The 21,109-nt window shown below is 40.2% G+C and overlaps 1 protein-coding gene across 2 annotated transcripts; it reads left to right on the top strand.

The window, feature by feature from the left end:
- The first annotated feature begins 642 nt into the window (after positions 1–642).
- On the top strand, positions 643–16,686 carry LOC101175565 (dysbindin). Of its 2 annotated transcripts, none has more exons than XM_023956723.2 (4): positions 643–922; positions 7,035–7,184; positions 7,372–7,515; positions 14,032–16,686. In XM_023956723.2, the coding sequence occupies exons 1-4, from the start codon at positions 877–879 to the stop codon at positions 14,322–14,324; spliced, it is 633 nt and encodes a 210-aa protein (XP_023812491.1). In that variant the 5' UTR covers positions 643–876; the 3' UTR covers positions 14,325–16,686. The 2 variants fall into 2 exon arrangements, with proteins under 2 accessions (XP_023812491.1, XP_078806554.1); XM_078950428.1 differs by lacking the exon at positions 643–922 and adding an exon at positions 3,987–4,125.
- The last annotated feature ends 4,423 nt before the right edge of the window (positions 16,687–21,109 follow it).

The following is a 21,109-nucleotide window of genomic DNA, read 5'->3' as shown; positions in this document are numbered from 1 at the left end:
AAAAAAAAAAGAGGACGTTACTTTGGGAGTCCACACAGGCTGAATCTTAATGGTATCCTGTATTTTTTTTTACAAGACTTTAACAGTCAATACGGAGAGATCTTGAAAGTCCCCCTACACTTACAACTTATTTCCTCCCACTATTGAGCCGATTAATCAAAGTAATTTTTTTACTATTAATCTAAAATATTTCGTCCTGTTTGTTACAGTTTTTCTGTTTAGTTTTTTTTTTTATTAAAGTGAAATTAGTTAATAAAAGCAAAAACATGGAACAGCTGAAGCAAGGCACCCATTGCACAATAGCTGCTACACTCCTTAATACAATTTAAAAGCTATTCTTGATCTTGCTGCCCCCCCCCACACACACACAGTGCCCAAATGGTACATGCCACACTGTCATTGACTATTAATCCTCAACACACACATACAACCACACACACTGAGGTCTAAGCTGAACATCTCCTTATAACCCTACTTAGTGAGTCTGACAGGGCAGGAGAAAGTGTGTGTGCCTGTTTGAGACGCAGAGAGCCGGGGGAGATGAGAGTGTGAAGCAGCGAGAGGGAAAGCCTCGACAAAAAAAAAGAAAGAAAAAAAAGAAAGAAACAGCAAATCAGAGCAGAGGTTGGGGTGGGGGTGGGGGGGGAGTCAGCAAACAGCAAGAAAGCAGAGGAGGCGAAAGACAGGAGGCAAAAGAGGAAGGGTCATGGGAGTGTACTGTATATTTGCTAGTCCGGTCTTCAAAGTCAAGAGATGCAATGACTAGATGACTCTTCACTCCACACACCAGCATCCTGTCCTGGAGCCTTGACAGGAGGGGACACAACAAGCCCACCGTCCAAGGTAAACAATCTTCAACCAGAACCACGCCACTGGATGATGTCGTCTGCCGGGTCAACACATCACAACAAACGTCTGGCATGTAAGTAACTGAAAGTTTAAGAAAGCAGATATGTGGCCAAAAACAGAGTTCATCTGGATACATACAACTTTATGTTAGTCTTCTTGTATTTGCTGCTGAGGGGTCATTTGTTGCAGTGATTCTTAATGTCAACTCACTGTGGGCCAACGCGTTATCTTTCTTGCAAATGAGGACACAAATATTTCAGTCTTACTTCCTTGAACAATGCTAAATTTGTAATGGAAGGCTTTTTTAAAACAATTTCCATTTGCTCTCTAAATATCTTTACTGTTGCATTTCGAAGGGCATGGCTGTTATGTAAAACTAAATCCATTTGTTTCAGTGCATTTTTTTTCTTGTTAAAAAAAAAAAGCATGTCCAGCTGATCCATCCTCTTTCCTCCTTAATTAGGAGCCCAATTCAAAGTTCTCATTGTTTAAAATTATAATCACAGCCACAGGCTATATGAGCTGCAGCAGATTAGCCTGAGCTCCCTAAATGAACCAACTCTGTTGATACAGCTGAGATTCAGAAAGAAAAAGGTCTCTATGTGAGCAGAAAGATTTGGAGCTGCTTTCATCAGGACTAAACATATTACCTTGCAGGTCTGCTGATCAAGTATCAGGAGAATATGCTGCTGTTTCCCACCGCGACCTGCTGCCTCAGTGAAATGCTGTGTGTGCGCACAAGCTTTAATGTGCACAGAGGTGCGTGTGAGACAGCTGTTTTGATTGGCCTAAAAGGGGATCTGTAAGCAAGGCTGCAGGTCAAATGTGCAAAGTACTTTAATAGATTTGGGGATGTTTCTAAAATGGTGATGCAAAATCTGATCAGACACTTGCTGAGCCACCTCTAGGATAATCTTGAGGTTCCAGATGTGATGAGATTAACCTAAAGCACGTGGACTTAAAGATGCAAAAAAAAACAAACACATAAAAATAGTAAACATAATCTGAAAATTCAAAAAAATTTGTTAATTCGAAGTAGCGTTTACTCCAGCCTTCAGGTCCCTGCAGTATGACGTGGGCTAACATGCTGGCATTGCTGCTTGGTGTAGAAAGAGGCGAGACATGATAAATGGTCAGTATTGATTCATTTCCTTTATGGTTAAGTGTGTGAGAAGGGAGGGGGGGAGTGGGGAGGCACTCTGGGGGAAGGTGACAATCGTGGTGCAGTGATCTCACTCGTAAATGATTTATGTTTGATGGACTGGTGTGGCTACAAGGCAAGCAGAAAAGAGCATTTAGCTTCATAAATAACGGTAGCAATAATTCCTTAAAATTACATGGCTGTCCACCGCTGAGAGATGCTTCACACAACAGTCAGCTCCTCTGGGGAGGGGAGACTTGCCTTAAAGCAAAACCCACGCACTACTTCTCTTGCTCTCAGACACATCTCACATCTTTGTTCACTGGAAACAGAACGAGGGTCATGGGACTTCTTTCCACTTGAAACATGTGAACTGCCAAAGCATGTGACTTCAGGGATTAATGGGAACATTTGTTTCTTTCCGCATGAGATGAAAATATTCCCACAAACAACCCAGAATGAAAAGTATCAATTTAAAACATCCATTCACTTGAATGAGGATGTGTACAATTTGTGTGTGTGTGTGTTTTTGTTTAGGATAGGAGAGTTTAAGGATCAAAAATCTGAACTGAGATTCTCTCTGAAGAAGGGAAAATCATGTGCTTCAACTAAATTGGGATCTATGGCACTTGGACTTTCACCTCCACTCTCATCTTTGTAAATTGCACCGTTAGATGCAACGGTGTGTAGATATGCTGAAAATAAGAAATGTAGCAAAGCATAGCCCTGCAGTCAGGACGAAAATCTTTATACTTTTTCATCACCATCAAATATGCATAGTGCCCTTTCTTTACAGAATGTGATGCTCTTTAGAGGGAAGCAGATGCACTAAATCCCAGATTATTGACTTAACATTTACTTAATAAAAGCAACAACAGAAGCCAGAATTATGTTGCATAACCTGAAGCTCCTATCGTTTTATTCGCTCTCTCTCTGTTCTCATTTCTTAACAGCACTCTCAGCCAATGCAAACATCTTGCATGCATTTCAATAAATAACAAATAAGCAAGAGAGGAAAGTCATGCTGCATAGAATAGCGGACAGAGGTATTGACGGGTGTGCACTTGCAATATAGTGGGATTATGTAAGCGTGGCTCTGAAGTAATAATGGTTAAGTGAGGGCTGAGATAGCACAAGCAAAGCTGGGTGAGAGGAAGAAGCTCTGCCTTCAAGTGACAATAGGATTGTTGGGGGATGTTTTTGAAGAGTCAAAACTTTGAAGTTTGTCAATATATTCTAGGGGTGTAGCAATTCATTTTAACACCAATTCGATTAATATTGGTTCCTTAACGATCTGATTCACTGACCTAAAATGGATCCAGGACATCTTTAGCCAGAAATTCAACCATTGTGTCTCAGAGAGAAAAATACCTGGGTACTGAACTGTGCAGGTGAAGTTTTCCAGATTCTTTATATTTCTTGCAAGATAATGAAGAGTAAATTAAATATGTGTACAAACAAATCAGTAAACAAGAATTTATGTCAAATCCATTCACATTTTAGCTTCTTAAAGTTCCACCCACTGTTGTTTTTCCACATCAAAGCAAAACAAACAGAACATTATTAGAACATTCTACCACACTGCATGATCACATGTTTTTACAAAATTCAAAGTGTTTCAGATTGGACTGTAATGATGGGCTGATCAGTTTTTGCTGCCATTACATGTGTGTTGTCTGCTCTGATGACACCTACTGTGCTGAACTGTATTTTCCAATAATGATTACAATCAATTTATTTTATTTTGAAACAATTTTATAATAGATTAGGTAGATTCGATTAACAATTTGTCTCAGACAGATTGATATGGATGGATCGTAGGACTATAAATTGATTCATCGATTACATCAAATAATTGTTACGCCCCTAAAAATCTATGTGCCATTGTTTGGGTTTCTTTGTATTGGTTTTTGCTTTCCTATTTGTTTCTGTCATGTTTGAGTTCTGTTTCCTGTTTTATTTTGAAAGGTTTACTGTTATGTCATGATTTTGATTTTTTACTTCCCTGGTTCCAATCTCTCCTGTGTCTTGTCAGTCCTGTCTGTATTTAAGTCTTGTCTCTGCCTTCTTCTTGTGCTGGTCCATTACCGTCTCTTCCCTGACTGTCTTCTGCCATGTTTTCATGTTAACCCACAGTAAGTTTTGTTTTGTTTCCCTGCTCTGCAGCACTTTAGTTTAAGATTAAACCCCTTGCCTTGAAACTGTGTGGCTCCCATCTCTGCATTTTGGGTCTTTCATGGTCACCAGCCCTCCCTACCTGACACTATGTTAAAACTTATTTTTCTTCTTTATCCTTCATATAAATTAATCAGAAAATGTTATGACAACAAAGCGTTTTTTTGTGTGTACTATCTGGGCTTACTCATTTTTCAATAACATTTTCTAAGCCACTTGTTTTGCACATTGCTTTCACCAAATGTCACAATTGCTGGATTGAAAGCAAAAAGAAAACTTAATGAGCTAAACGGGATAGGAGCAAATAGGAGCACTGGTGGTTGATAAGCTTTGTCAGAAGCTAAGAATTCCACCATGTAAGGCCCCCATAGAAGCAGCTAGCAGCACAACCTTTACCAATTTGCATGTGGAGGTCCTTAGTATTCCAATGTGCAGGAAGGAGGGAAACTCAGAGGTTGTCTCGTTGAGTCAGTCTCCTACAAACATGTCTTTTACCCACGCAGAGGCAGTGAGGACACGCAGCTGAGCCTGCGTGTGGGCTCAGCGTGTCCAGTGGTCATGTCATCTTGAGTAATGCAGCATGAGTTTTAGATTACTAGACAAAGAGAAAGAAGGCTAGAAAGAGTCATGCAGAGGGAGAGAGCAAGACCTTCACAGGGCTTACAGGCAAAGGTTTTATATAAGCTGTGCAGTCCCATCATCATCAAGCCTTGTCTATGCAGTTACATCCTTTAGTAAAGGCTTTATTTGGATCCAGCTTCCCACTGCTGCAGAAATGATAAGTCATAAATCATATCGAAGGGTTGTCAGTGAGGTGACTAATGCTTCTGCGAGTTTCTGTTTTAAGTCTTTTGAGTTTAAGCTATTAGGATTAATTACAACATTCTTGTGTGGATGTCTTGTTGGAACAATGTATGTGTCAGAGGATGAAGGCAGAGAAGGATTGTTTTCCTTCGGAATGAGCATGCTTTTGCTTCTTTCGTGTCCAGGAAAGATCTAAAGCCTTGGTCATGTGTACCCAGTCAAGGGTTGACCTGTATGGGTGCTGCAAGTTTTTTCTGGTTGTCTGGGTTTGTGGAGGGTCGGATAGAGGGACGGCGGCATCTTAAGATGTATACAGGTGTGTAGTTCCTCTGAGGCTCAAGGGACGCCATTGAAAATGGAACACACGATTATCGTGCCTGTGATAAGTGTATCATGAAGTATTTGTAGTGTAAATATCAGTTGCATGCACTGCTTCCAGCGACATCTACATAACATTAATTGTTTGCCATAATGTAACTCTTCGACCAGTTACACAGTTGCATGAGACATCTCACTCATGCTTAGAGACCTGAGATTGTGTTTTAATATGTCCAGACCAACATGCTAGTGATATATGTTTATTGACTGTGGTAATTCAGGGATGCCTGGAAACCAGTTTTGCAAAACAAGAGAGTAAACTTTGTATCATAGAATGTGTTTCCAGTAGCAGCTGAAATACTAGCAAGTGAGCTTGAAAAATGGCCTGAAGGATTGTTGTTAGTGGGTGACCATGGACCACAGACGCACACCCTAGAAGATTTGACTTTGTAGTTGAGTAACAAAGATGAGTATGAAAAATGTGTGAACATAAATGTTTGACTGTGTAAGCTGGATACATCATTTAACACATGCTTGTAACAGAACACATACTCTTCAGCATGGATGCATCCACCCATTTAATGTATTGAAAGAGTTTAAAATAGACACACGTCACACTAAAGCGAGGGTGACATGAACTCCAGTGTCAGTTTGAGAAGCTTCAGGGAATCAGCCGCTGTATGCTGAGGAGGATGAGACATGATTGCACAACCACAGCCTGTCCACTTGGCAGAATTCAGTGCTTGACGAAGACCCTATTGCAGTGGCAGATGCACCCTCATTTAAAAAAAAAAAAGATTTAATAGAACATTAATATAACATCACAAATGAAAGATTGGAGATTTAAAAAATAAAAAACAACTTATTTTGCAATTATGATCATGAACACTGGAGGTCAGGCTTTACCAGTTTTTTTTCCATTGGTATTAACCCTTGTGCTATCCCAGGCACTTTGACATTGCAAATGAGGTCATCTACACCCCACTAGACAGTGCGCTGAACCTTTTTTCTTCAATGATTTGTGATCTTCACTGGTTTCCATGGATTACATGAAATCTTTCCACCTTTATCCACCTTTGTCATGGTAGGGAGAACACGTCAAAGGTCATCTTGACCCTATCGGATAGCACACGGGTTAACCAGTCAGAAAATTTATGGTGGAATAGTAAAGACTAAAAGGCTAAATTGTTTCAAGGTTTTCAGAGCAGTAAACAAATATTAGAAAGAGTGTTGTGACTCAGAGACACTACAGCAAGCAGAATGTAATGAAGTGGGATTTAGTAGAGTATTTCCTACAATTCAGTTTCTTTTTATTTTCACACCTGACCTTTGAGACACACCTAGATGATTAACACGCAACAGAAGCTTTCAGCAAACACTAGGAATAAGCAAACTTGTTTTTCTGAATCATGAATTCTCACAGCTTTATTGATGTCAGTTGTCAGGTTGCCGCAGGGGAGCTGCTTCAGGCAACAACAAACTTTTCTTTCCCCTTAATCTTTTGCTTTAGTAAGTTGGTGCTCTTTCACCGAAGGGTTTAAGTGGATAGAGAAAACAGAGACAGAAAGGCAAACAGAGAAAAAAGAAGGCAAAGTTATGCGAATCCCTTTGTTAAACTGTATTGAAAAGGTCAAAGCTTTCTTACACCCGAGATGAATATGTTGTGTTGAAAATAACATTCTCTCTATTAAAAACAAAAAAAACACAAATCAACTTTCTGTGTCTTTTTTGCTAATTTTATGCTCAGCTGAGACGGACAACTCTCAGAGACTGCTCGACAAGGAAACTGCTCAGCATTTGAAGCTAAAGGAGAGGCAGCGCTTTTTTGAAGAAGTTTACCAACATGACGTGGAAAACTACCTGCCCTCCACACACCTGCAGATCGACTGCAGGAAACGTGAGTCTATTTCTGTCTCTGACAGAATGCTGTCACCAAAGGTGTGAAAAAAATCCAATAAGACTAATAACACTTATATTTTCATCCTGTGGGTTATTAAGGAGTATCCAGCCTCAGATAAATTTGTTATTACTTTGTAATTATGTATGATAGTATTTAAAATGTGGTAAATGCTGTTTTGCTGTAGCTCCCATGGGGAGCATCTCATCCATGGAGGTGAACGTCGATGTGCTGGAGCAGATGGATCTGATGGACATATCTGATCAGGAGGCCCTGGATGTCTTCCTGAACTCAGGATCAGAAGAAGGAGCGCCGGCATCTCCAGGACTAGGTACACGGTCAGATATGGATGCTTGCATTTATTTGTAGGCACCAGGCCTCCACCCTCCATTTCCAAATTTGACGTAAAGCTTCACTGAATTCCAGTTTCAAAAAGTAGCGATTTTCCATTAAATCATATGTTAAAAAGAATTAAAGTAAACTTAATAAAATCCATTTACATTCTTGTTTCTGAAGGTTTCTTACACTTGTATACTTGTAGAGTTTTATTGTACAATACAACTCTTGGGATTTGATTGACAAATGGATCAGCCACCAGAGCTTCAAAAATTACTTTCACTCAGCTATAGTAATTTTGTCAATTTCCTTTCCTACTTCAGGCTTTAATTTTCACTGTACTCATTCCAATGCATGACTTCAGAGATAGTGAGTGCACACATCGTCATGTTTTATCTCGTTAGACATATTTGCCATACATGTAAACACACATTTGTTTCCAAATCTATTTTCAAATTTCTTTTGTTTTATCCATTATTTCAAACACAAAAGGAAATAAAAACACAAGTTTAAACTAGACAGATAAAACTTGTGCTTAAAAAGGAGGCGGTTAAAGATAAATTTTGAATGATCCCACCCCAACACCTGCTTATGTGTGTATTTCTATTTACAGTTTTGTTCAAAACGTTCACATTACATTTTGCATAGGACACCAGTCAGCACCATAAACATTTGGACAGAGACAAATTCTTTCTAATTTTGTTTCTGTACATTACCACAGTGAATTTTAAATAAAACAACTCAGATGCCATTGAAGTGCAGACTTTCAGCTTTTATTCCATGGGTTGAAGAAAAAGACTGCATAAAAATGTGAAAAACTAAAGCATTTTTTAAACACAAACCCTTCATTTCATGGGCTTATAAGCAATTGGACAAATGAAATAACTGAAAACAAAATGGGCATTACTAATATTTGGTTGAAAACCCTTTGTTTGCAATGACAGCCTGAAGTCTTGAACTCATGGACATCACCAGATGCTGGGTTTTCTCCTTCTAAATGCTCTGCCAGGCCTTTACTGCAGCGGCTTTCAGTTGCTGTTTGTTTGTGGGCCTTTCTGTCTGAAGTTTAGTCTTCAACAAGTGAAATGCATGCTCAATTTGGTTAAGATCAGGTGACTGACTTGGCCATTCAAGAATATTCCACTTCTTTGCTTTAATAAACTCCTGAGTTGCTTTGGCTGTATGCTTTGGGTCGTTGTCCATCTGTATTATGAAATGCCGCCCAATCAGTTTGGCTGCATTCACCTGGATCTGTGCAGACAGTATGTCTCTGAACACCTCAGGATTCATTGGGCTGCTTCTGTCCTCTGTCACGTCATCAACAAACACTAGTGTCCCAGTGCCACTAGCAGCCATGCACGCCCAGACCATCACACTGCCTCCACAGTGTTTTACTGATGATGTAGTGTGCTTTGGATCATGAGCTTCTCCACGCCTTCTCCATGCCTTTCTCTTGCCATCATTCTGGTAGAGATTGATTTTGGTTTCATCTGTCCAAAGAATGTTTTTCCAGGGGCCTCATTTATAAAACCTTGCATAGGATTTGCGTCAGAAGTGGCATACGGATGAAACATAGGACGTGCGTACGCACAGAAATATTCGGATTTATGAAACCGTGCGCACGCACATCCTACGCATCTTTCCCTTAATAAATCACAACCAATCCTAAATGTAGCGCAGCTTTTGCGGCTTCATGACACGCCCATAGTTGCCCATAAATAGTCCGTGAAACGCCCACAAATTAATATTCATTGATTGCGAAATCATGGCAAACACAGAGAGGAAATCAATAAAACGTAACTTCACTCAATGTGAAGTAGAAGTTATCGTTGGCGAGGTGGAAAAGAAGAGAAAAATATTGTTTGGAGGGCACAGTGTGGGCATTACTAATGCCAAAAAGGCAAGTGAGTGGCAAACGGTGGCAGACGCCGTAAATGCTGTAGCCTCACAACTTCGGACCGTGGCCGAAATAAAAAAGAAACGGTCGGACATCGGACATTCGGACATCAAAGTCGAGGCGAAAAAACGTCTAGCGCTCCATCGCCAGAGTGTGTCTGCCACGGTTGGGGGACAGGGAACACCGGAGCTGACCCCTCTTGATGAGAGACTGGCGGCTATTATTGGGGAATCCCTTTTAAGTGGAGTGGAGACTGAGGCGGAGGGGGACACCGACGCGCCAGATGCACCGGGTGACACAGGTAAGAGAAATATTTAAAATGAATGCAGTCAAGTCACATGTATGCAGGCTACACAATTACAGTTTATTGATATAGAACAATTTTATTTTAGTTGCTGGATGTTCCAGCGGGGCCAGTGGTTACGATGCTGCAGCTGAGCAGCCGTCTGGACCCAGCGTCTCCACGGCACGCGGCTCTCAACCCTCCAGCAGTGGACGTGTCCTCATCAATGCAGTCCTTGAAATGCAGAGGGAAGTCATTAGTTCAATTAGAGAGGTTTGCGAAATCAAGAATGCCCTGACTGAAATAAACTGCACGATGAGGGAATTCTTGAATAAATAATATTTTCCACACCTCTTGTTGTTCTTTACAAGCGACGCATCACTTCCAAACGCTGGCGCAAAGCAGCAGCATTCAGCTCAAATGCGTGGGGATGGGATTCAGGGTCGGGGCCAACACAGCAATCAGCGCCAGGGGGTAGAGGCACGTTTTTAAGCTGTGCCACATTGTGTAGCACAGCACATGCCAGCACAATTTGGCACACACTGTCACTTTCACGTGTTTCTTCCATCTGCCGACGTTTCTCATTTCACCCGTTTTTGTGCGTACGCCTGGGTCAGGGCTTGCGTGAAGGACCGCACATTTTCCCGTCAAGTTTGCTTTTTATAAATACTAACTATTGCGTAGAGAGTGGCGTACGCCTCCTTTTGTGCGTACGCAACGTTTATAAATGAGGCCCCAGAACTGTGCTGTCTTTTTTAGATGACTTCCTATTCTTGAGGCTTATGAGTGGCTTGCATCTTGCAGTGTACCCTCTATATCTACTTTCATGCAGTCTTCTTTTTATGGTAGACTTGGATATTGACACGCCTACCTCCTGGAGAGTGTTGTTCACTTGGTTGGCTGTTGTGAACCTCCTCTTCACCATGGAAATGATTCTGTGATCATCCACCACTGTTGTCTTCCGTGGACGTCCAGGTCTTTTTGTGTTGCCGAGTTCACCAGTGCTTTTTTTCTTTCTCAGGATGTACAACACTGTTGATTTTGCCACTCCTAATACTGTAGCAATTTCTCGCATGGTTTTGTTCTGTTTTCTCAGCTTAATGATGGCTCCTTTCACCTGCATGGAGATCTCCTTTGACCGCATGTTGTCTGTTCACAGCAAAATCGTCAAAATGCAAGCACGAGTCCTCTAATCAACTTCAGGCCTTTTATCTGCTTCACTCATAATGACACAAGGGAATTGCCCACATCTGCCCATGCAATAGCATGGGAGTCCATTGTCCAATTACTTATGAGCCCATGAAATGAAGGGATTGTGTTTAAAAAATGCTTTAGTTTTTCACATTTTTATGCAATCTTTTTGTTCAACCCATGGAAAAAAAGCTGAAAGTCTGCACTTCAATGGCATCTGAGTTGTTTTATTTAAAATTCAGTGTGGTAATGTACAGAAACAAAATTAGAAAGAATGTGTCTCTGTCCAAATATTTATGGTGCTGACTGTATGCAGAAGTGACATTTTTTGTTTTTACTGATCATTTCTGGCCTTGTAAGGTTCCATAAGTGACATCTTGTGTTTTTTTTTTTTGAATATGTTACATTATTTAAATACTGAATGTAACTTTTTTTACACTTTACATTTGAAAGCAGAAAAATCACAAACGAAAAATCAACTTTATGACTGATAATTACATCGATCGGACATAATAATCCAGTTATTACAGTGTCAAGTGAACATAGTAAAATATATTCACATATTGAAGTAATACATTTTACCTGCTCCATCCTGGAAATTTAAAAATTGTCATGGCAAGCTAGGCGAGGCAGACCCAGGCGCTGAAACCTGGAAGGAAAACACAAGGTGAGTAAGTTGGTAAGTCAAGTTTTAATGATATTCACAGTTGCTTGAGATCTTGATGTGGCTGGAGGCCGGAGAGCAGCGGGTGAAGTAGCTGGAAGTAGCTTGAGGCAGTTATGGCTTGAGGCGAGGCTGGTGGTCGGAGTTGGCTCGTGGCGAGGCTGGAGGTTCTTGGTGGTCCGAGAGGTTCTGTGGCTCAGGTAATCCGGTGACTCAGGTGTCCACTCTTGGTCAGAAGGTCCTGAAGGCGAGGCAATACAAAAGTAAGACGTGAACATGAGCACTTGGACTATACTAGTCAAGAGACCAGGTTATGCACCATCAAGGGAAACGAACTGGCAATGAATGCTGGTTCTGAATCTCCTTAAGTAGGTCTGGTCGGTGATGAGGTGAGTGGACACAGCTGGGAATCATCAGGAGCCAAGCAGAGATGGGAGGGGGAGGAAATCTGACAGAGGCACCATGACAAAAATATCATCTTTGTTGAGACTGAAAACTTCTGTAGTGTTATTCTGTTCTGTCTTGATATATGGGTTTTAATAATTATTTTCACTTAGATTTTTTTTATTTTTGAATTTTCTGTACTTTTAGAAATAACAAGATTTAAATTTTATGTAATAAATCAAATGTTACTAATAAAACTGTAAAAATGTTTAAACATTTTGGATGACATACTATTTCTACAGACTGAAACAACAGACAACACCCTACAAAACCTAAATAATGAGTTTTTAAAAATTGTGATTGATGGCATAAACAACGAGAGGAGCCTCTGGCATTTTTCAAGAAAGAAGTTGTCATTAAAAAAAAAAAAAGAATACAAATTAACACTTCTCACGAAGTCACAGGTTAAGAGTTGATGGAAAATGAAGACTTGCTTTGAACTTACTCTCCTTGATCGTTCCTCGCTGGAGGTTATAAGCCTACATAGTTACTGTAGAAAGGGCAATTAAGTTGATTCCACTCCAAATGTATTCATGTAAATAACCTCAATACGGCTTGTAATCTCACACTGGAATGAAGCAGTGGGCAAACAAGAAAAAAAAATTGTATGGTTAACATGTCAACACTTACTAACTCATTAAAAGAGTCTGCCCTAAGACTTGTTGGGTCATGGATTTAAAAAGTTTGAACTCATTCCATTTCAGATTGGCACTAAGCCTCATGGGAAGGATAGGGGGGGGGGGAATCACCAATTGGTTCTTTGAGGGAGTGAGCCAAATTGGCATGTGTCAAAGGAACATCAACTGTAGGCACAGCTCTCCAAGGTGAGAAGTAAGAATTCTTAAAGGGTGGTTCATGTTAACTAAATTCACTGAAAGTGCTTTAACATTACTTGACTGGGGTGCATATAGACAAGGTGAAAACCCTAACCCTAACCCTAACCCACTGGGGGGCATTTAGAAAAGCTGAAAAATGTCAAAGTTCAAACTCCACAGGAAGCAGCTAAAAGGCAAAGATTTGTGTTTTTGTAAAATGTTGAATAATTACAAAATGAAGGTGGTGTGGCATTTTTCTTCACTGAAATACAAAGATGCATTGTTTTTAATTCAACACATTATGACTTTCTTAACTATATTAAAATTTTGCTATTTAATTTATCATATTTTTTTTTTATTTTAGTAATGGGACATGCAGTAAAAAATCTTTTTTATTGTTATTTAAAAATACTTCAGGTATTTTTCTTCTTTTTCTACTTTGATTTATTTCCATACAACTATGTATTTATTGAATAGGGGAGCCGGTTTAGCTCGTGCTGGTTTGCGGAGCCTTCTGTCCGTGTAACCAGGGTTCGACTCCGGGCTGCTCCCTGTTCCCCTTTCTACTTCTGTGCCAGTCCCAAGCCAGGTTGCTTTGAGAGGGTTGGGTCAGGAAGGGCATCCCGCGTAAAACATTGCCAAGTTTACCATGCAACTCGTTCGCTGTGGCGACCCCTGATGGGAAAAGCCGAAAGAGAAAATACATGTATTTATTAAATGACGATTTATCGTATTTCGGGCAGATACTCGCTGCAGTGTTTTACAGGTAAATACCCTAGGGCGGTTCAGTCAATTAACTCACCTGCTCAGCCTCCTATTTAAGCCCAGGTGCGCAGTCATTCATTCTCTTTCTTACCTTCAGCTTTCATTCTTCGCCCCACCCTCCTCCCCGGCTTCCACCTGTGGGCTCCGTAAAGGGGGGGTTTTGTTACCCGAAAGTGTTATGGAAATTTCTCATGGAATTGAACGGAGCCTTATGCCAAACGAAAATATGTGAATGCCAACTTAAAGAATGTGGAAAATGTCAATAAATATTTCTTACTGTAAGAGTTGTCTGACTGAAATGTACTTTTTCCATTTCAACTTTTTTTTGAACAAAAAACAAAAAGATAGACAGCAGAGGTTGGTGGATGTTTGGTGTTGAAGTAAAATTCAAGCAAGCTAAACTCAAAAGTACTAAAATATCCAACTTCTGTTTATTTAACTTCTGTTTACAGAGGATGATGAAGACGAAGAGGATGAAGAGGCAGAGGTGGTCTACAGAGAGCGAGCGCCTCTGCAGCGACAAAGGGAAATCTACCGTGGCTCACAATCCCGCATTTCTTCAACGTCGTCTGGTTCCAGCGACACCAGCGCCGGTGGAGCCGACACTCCTGTCATCCAGTCAGATGATGAGGAAGTTCATGCTGACACTCTGTTGCTGACAAGCGTCCCTCAGTTGAGGGATGAGGAATCAGAGGAGGACGAGGAGGTGAAAACAAGTCTTCCAACTGATCCTCTGAGAGACTGACTTTTATCTATAACTTTCTTTGGCTTTATGTGTACATTTCTTTCTTATGGGCCACAAACTCCAGCACGATTGGGCCTCACTGTGCTCCTCTGTGCAAACATGCCCTGTACCTCTGTTAGCTTTACAAAACTATGTGGCAATCTAAAAGTGAATGCCAAAAAAAAACTTCTCAATGTGAATCATTCCGCTCACCTGCAACGACACGTTCAGCTCCTCTTTTATTTCTCCTCTTGCCTGAGGGACAACCGTCCTCCAGCCTGCACACATTTGCCTGGAAATCACTGGTTTAGAACCCACAAAAAATGAACAAAAGTCACTGGAAGAAAAAAATCAAAACCAGAAAACAAGTTCAAACAAATTGACAAAATACACATATTTTTGAATGAATTGCTGTTTGTGAAAACTTTAAAGACGTGCTACATGTGCTTAGAGGCACAATGTCCTTGTGAATCTGATAAAACTTAGAAAAATATGTTAGATATTAACCAAACCACCATGTTTTCATAAAGTAACCTTGAAACGGAGTAAACTTATCAAAAGGACCAACACCGAAACTTTTCTTCAACAGCTTTTTAAGAAACTAAAATAGCAAAAAAAGATGAAGTAATGTTTTGTTTTTTTTAAACATCACAGATGTGTTTCCATGTGTAATAAGTAATTAATAACAGGGCATAATTCAAAATCACAAATGAGCTTGTCAAAAGGAAAGACTTGATGTTCTAGCAGCTTGATGTTCCTTTTCACTTGTAATTATTAAGCGGTAAAAACCTATACTTAAGTTCAAACACACATTCACACTTTGTTGCCAAACGCTTGGGTCAACCCTGTAACCACCACGAGCAATGTGGGAGAAACATTCAAACTGTCAATGTTGAGCTCCAAGGTCCAAGTACATGAATGTCCGACCAACTCGCTGTTTTACTCAAAGTGGAAATTGTGGAAAGGACCATTGAGGACACAACTGTTGAAAGCAAAATATCAAAAAGTTAGACCAGAAATAATATTTTCAAGCAACAAAGGTTCTGGAGAATGTTCTATGGAAAGAGGAGAGAAAGCTGTTTCTTTTTATTGGGGAAAGTCATCTTTAAAGCACAGCGACTTTACATACAGATGCAAAAGAAAAAAGAAAAATAAAGAAGCTTAGCAAGAAAATAAAGTTCTTACTGTTACACATAGAGGAACAGGGCATTCTGCAAAACATGCAATGTGCTGCCAAGAATCAGAAAGCTTGGTCAAAGTTTGGAGATCATGGGTCAACCAAAAAACATCCAAGAATAGCGAGATCCAAAACAGTGGATTATCCCACAGTGGCCTGCTGTAAGGACCTGATCTACATGAACTGAAATATACTATGTGGAGATGGCACGCTGCAAACATGTGACAATTGGAGCTGTTTACCCACAAGGTGTGGTCCAAAATAACTGAAAAGTGAGATTTCAAGACTTTAGAAAGTATAATTGGCTGATCTGCAGTCTATCAAAATGAGGTAATGATGTCAAAGGATGTTTTTTTTTTTCTTTACACGAATTGCAATTTTGTGAAACTTAGGTAATGTTCTTTAGCCTGTGTTCTTATCAGAAAATTACGAGGCTTTGCATGAACCACACATGTACTTTTGAGATTGGTAACACACCTTCAAGTTAATATGCAAATCTGTACTTGTAGCATGAAGAGATAGCCAGTAAACAGGTTGTGCGAGTGATAAGTTTGTATGAAACTGGATAATGCATTTTAGTCCGGCAAAGAGATCCACTCTCACAATCAGGATTCAAAACTTTGGTGGGAGAGTGAGTGGGACTGATCAGTTTCCTCAAGGAAGCCATACATTCGGTACCAGATTCTCAGCACTTTATGGAGGATTTTCTGGACTTCATTCCATTTGTAAAATGTGTAGAATTACAACTGTAAATGAAAAAGCCATTTGAATCCATCAAAACGTTTTCAAAGAGGACCGGGTAGGAAAATGTGCTTTTGGTCACAGGTCAAGCATCTGTTTGGGTAGGATTAATCCTACTGTCATGCCCCTGAGCAAGACCCTTGGCATTCATTTCCCAATTAGAGTTCTTCAGTTGCCACGAGTGAGTTGTTGAGAGTAGGAAAACAGGTGTTCTTGGAAAGTGAGCTTGGTTCCATGAACCATTTTTAAAAGACAAAATGACACTGATAAGAAGTACTATACATGGTATATGACCTCCTCTATAGTGACCCGATTATGCAGTCGAGTAAAACAAACCACTTCTTCTTGTAAGAACCTGATTTCTTTATGAGCTCTACAGATTAGAAGGCAAGTGTTTCTCCTTTTGTTGTTTGACATATTTGCTCAAGGTGCAAAATGTCTGAAAATAAACATTAATGCTTCAAACTGACTGCATTTGTTTCAAAAGGTCAACAGACTCAGAGGTCAAAGTGCTTGCATGCTGCATGAAAACCAGGACTTCTTTCTGGTTTTGTCAAAATTCAAGTTTTTGACTGATGTGGGAAACAAGGTAACAAATCTTCCCCTCATGTGAAATTCAAGCTGAAAGCTAAAAGTGGAATATTTATGATCATGTGGGAAGTGGGTGACTTACTGGTACTGATATTATGACTACAAACAGTGTTTAAGATCCAAGTCAGTGTGTAAATGTGTTACACTACAACCGTAAACGCTTTTAAACACTTTTAATTTGGTTGTACAGCTACCACATCGCTGCTCATGTTGATGGAACATGTTGAATTGAACTTCTCTTTTAGACTAAAATACCTTTATATGTCTGTCTTTTTAAGTACAGCCTATCAAATTTAAAGAAAATGGATTTAAATTAACTATTTCCTACCTCAGTTTAATTTGTGTTCAATTGGGGTCCTAATAACTGGTTATCATTTAGAGCACTATCAAGTTCTTAAGTATATTTTGTTGTTGTTTCAGCCTATCCCTTCAAGGGTCGCCACAGTGAAGCAACTTTCACTTTTCGCACATGTGGTTCGGCAGAGATTTTTCATGCTGGACGCCCTTCCTGTCACAACTCTGTGTTTTATTCAAGCTGGGGAGGGGCACAGGGCACCCAGACTCAGAACTTCTTGTGGCTACACAGTTATGCAAAGAGTTTTGCTGATGCACCCACACTGGATGAAGCTCATCCCACGCCCTGGGCCGAAAACCCGAGTTTCTTGCGTGTCAGTCATGCACCCAGTCAAATGAGCCATCCATCCGCTAAATCTAACTCTTTACGTAAACATTTGGCCATTTTATTTTTAAAATGAGCTTGTTTGAGACAGTTTGAAAGAAAAAAGAAGCTAAGTCATACAAGAAAAACTGGAATAAAGGATTTGTTTGCAAGCACAATGTTTTTTGGGTGCTTTGAAGGATAGGAGGAATAGATGTTTGTGCTTGGGAGACTCCAGTCCTTCAATAAAGCCCAGTTTCACCACTTCTTTCTATAGTCCTAACTGCTCTATCCAGTAGCCGTACTTGGAAGTTCTTAATTTAAAACAGCAGGGGCTGGAGTCTTAGGCAACCAAATACAAACCCTTTCACTTTGGGTGTGACAAAGCATTCTCTCTGTAGAAGAATGTCCAGAATTTGCAACAAGGAACAAACCAGGCGGAGTCAAACTCTCACTAAAAACAAGGGTTACTTATTTAAGCTATGCAGGTTACAGGTTACACTCCTGCCTGTTTCTTGCGTGTCAAAATTTAAACTTTGCCCAAAGTTTAAACCTTAGAGAAGAGTAAGTCCAGTTTTATAGAAAGAAAATGCAGATCTCCTCACGATTGAAGACTTTTGTAACTCTGTCAAACTGTACATGAAGCATCTCTGTAGAGACGAAACAGCACAGAAGAGATTGATTGACACGATCAACAGCCAATCAGGGTGCGAAACATGCGTTGTTGAAAAAAATGTATTTAAAGTTGAAAGAAATTCACGAGAGCAAGGTGAACCACAATATAGCAAGGGAACACTGTAATGGGGAAACTGCCTGTCATACGCATTTTTCTTTTTTTTTTAACCCCAGGTAACTCTGCGCCATCCGCCGGGAGCAAGTGCTTTTAAGTGCAAAGTGAGCACTCCTGTGTAGCCTGGCTGTTAGTGATCAAGAAATTGGGCAATCAGGGCATAGTTTGTGTTAGCATCTAACGGGCACTTACAAATCCACTGCACACCCCATGCATGCAGCATTGTGCAGCCTCAGCAGGGTGCCACTGCAGGGACATCACTAATGACCAGAGTGTGGCAAAAGGACAGCCCATGACAGCATGAAGCATACGTCGCAACTTACATTATTCTTACAAATACTTATTCTTATAAATACTTCACGTTACACTTACCAATCGCACAACATTGGTACATTCCATTTCCCTTGAGGTGGCCGTACGAGCTTCAAGGGAACTGCAAGACACACCTGTTGTCCTCTTAGGATGCAGCCTCTCCTCCTTACAATCCTCTATGGGTCTGGACAACCCAAAAGCCCACAGTATCCGTACAGGGGCATGTGACTAATCATTTAGGAGTTTTTCAGGGATACCCAGAGGAATACCTTCTTCAGCCCACCCTTCAACACAACTTTTGAAATAAAGTAATTTTATCCAAGTTTTAGCTTGATATGGAACTTGGATTTAAACTTTGTTAAATCAAAAGTATTTTTATTTTAAAAAGATCCAGTGGTTGCAAGGTTTCATGTGATAAATGTCAACTGACTCTTACAGTGTTTTGACTAATTGTAGCTTAAGTGTGGCCGTTTGGACGTCTTTTCAACGTTACGTTCAAACACCTTTTAGACTTGTTTATCCTGATTTTTGGCATTAGTTAATCCGTTGGTTCAGGGGGACGAGGGGACTTTGACCACTGCACAGCTCAAACAGGTATCTATCAATAATCACAGGGGTAATGGTAAAAGGTTTAGGTAGTTTGATCAAGTGCATTGATCAATCGAGCAAACTTTGTACCTAGTTAAGCAGACTGAAATATGAGGGATATCAAGAAAGCATAAACAATGACTGCACTCCCATATGCCCAACCTACACTCTTTGGGTTTTATTCAAACAAACTGAAAACACAAAAGGTAAAAATACAAAAAACTACACGCGTAATAAAGGCAGAAGAAAATGGTTTCTTAATCAATCTAGTGCAACCATCTCTGGAGTTAGTAAAACAAAACAAAAACAGCATCATATAAGCTCCCATCATGCACCTTGCTCAGTGAATGGAATCAGTAGCAAGTTTATCAAACTTTTCATTATTTTTTAAACAACTTTTTTTTGCTGTTTATTTATTTATTTATTTATATTTAAAGATAAACGATTGATTTTTCATGAAATCTTTTTGCATTAAAACAATATTACATCCTGCGAACATTGTCTCAATATTCATTTAGAAAAAGCATTTCCAGCGAGAAGGCGGGGCGATGACATCACTGCTTTCTCCGTGTGTCCGTGCTAAGAGACAGATATGCTAGGAGCACTGTAGCTTTCTGTTAGCGGCAACTTCTGATGATTGTACACAGCTTCTCAGGACGACGTAGCAGCATGTCCGCCTTCTGCGGTCCTCCTTCGGACGCCCTGCGGACAAGCTTTTGTTCTTCAGACCGCCAGCTGCCTCCGCATAGCGGAGTGCGAAGCTCCCGATAATGATTGTCGAAGGCGGAAATGTTGCTGCGATCTGAGAAACCATCATATGAATTTGTGTTTCCAGTGGTGTCCAGAACAAAAATAAAGACTGATGTAATTCCCACATATTTACAAATTTATTTGCAGCTTCGCGCTGAATTTGCTGTTTGATGACAGCTGGAGCCCCATCAACAGATAGCAGATTTCACTGTGGTAAACGTTTGCTGGTTGGACCAACACGCAGTCAGCGCGAAGCTGCAGGAGACTTTCTTCATAATGTGCTTTTATAACAGTTATGATTATATTTAAGGGCCTGCTCAATCATATGTTTTTAAATGTGTGCGGTCAGACGACGCTGAAGTTGGCTTGCGCTTCACAGCTTCACAGGCCACTGAAGGAACATTCCGCTGCGTTTTTCGCATTAAGATCCAGGAATCCAGGTTTGAGCAGTCCAGGTCCAGCGGTTTGTGAACAGGATGCGGTTTTAGGTGATCTTAATGCGAAAAATGCAGCGGAATGTTCCTTTAGTGCCCTCGAGAATCAGAAGCTGTGAATCGCAAGCCAACTACAGCGGAGAAAGCAGTGACGTCATCGCCCCGCCTCCTCGCTGGGAATGCTTTTTCGAAATGAATATTGAGACAATGTTCGCAGGGTGGATGTGAAAATGCAAATGCAATCCCCTCTTTGCATTTTCGTTTTAATTATGACACAGAATAAGCAGTTTTAAGTCTAAAAGGAAAAATCATTTTGAAATATTGCTTTTTCATTTTAATTTTGAGTCATTTGATGCAGTTACATTTTGAAAAGTAAAAAGCATTTCTGTTAATCCATTTTAATTGTCGAATAAGACATTTCTAAATGAAATATGCTACACATTAACCAGAAAACATTTTGAAAATGAAATGTCAAATACCATTTTCATTATCATTTTAATTAAGTGACAGAATAAGCAGTGTTGAGGAAGGAAATGAAAAAGCATCTTGGCGGATTGCTTTTTCATTTTAATTTTGAGTCAAAAAATGCAGCTTCATTCATTCATTCATCATTCATTTTCTTAACCGTTTTTCCCTTTCGGGGTCACGGGGCTGCCGGAGCCTATCCACTTGTGGGCGAAGGCAGGGGACAACCTGGACAGGTCGCCAGTCTGTCGCAGGGTAGAATGTCCACAAACACACACCTATTCACTCTCACTCTCACAC

Source organism: Oryzias latipes, chromosome 7, assembly GCF_053564925.1.
Source record: "Oryzias latipes strain Hd-rR chromosome 7, Olatipes_Hd-rR_3.1".
NCBI lineage: Eukaryota > Metazoa > Chordata > Actinopteri > Beloniformes > Adrianichthyidae > Oryzias > Oryzias latipes.
The sequence above is the reverse complement of the archived record's forward strand: the minus strand, read 5'-3'. Positions and strand labels throughout refer to the sequence as shown.

Coding starts and splice junctions, on each gene's coding strand:
- LOC101175565 (XM_023956723.2), top strand. CDS start 877: ATGATGTCGTCTGCCGGGTCAACACATCACAACAAACGTCTGGCAT. Junction 7,185..7,371: donor GCAGATCGACTGCAGGAAAC/GTGAGTCTATTT, acceptor GTTTTGCTGTAG/CTCCCATGGGGAGCATCTCA. Junction 7,516..14,031: donor GCCGGCATCTCCAGGACTAG/GTACACGGTCAG, acceptor TTCTGTTTACAG/AGGATGATGAAGACGAAGAG.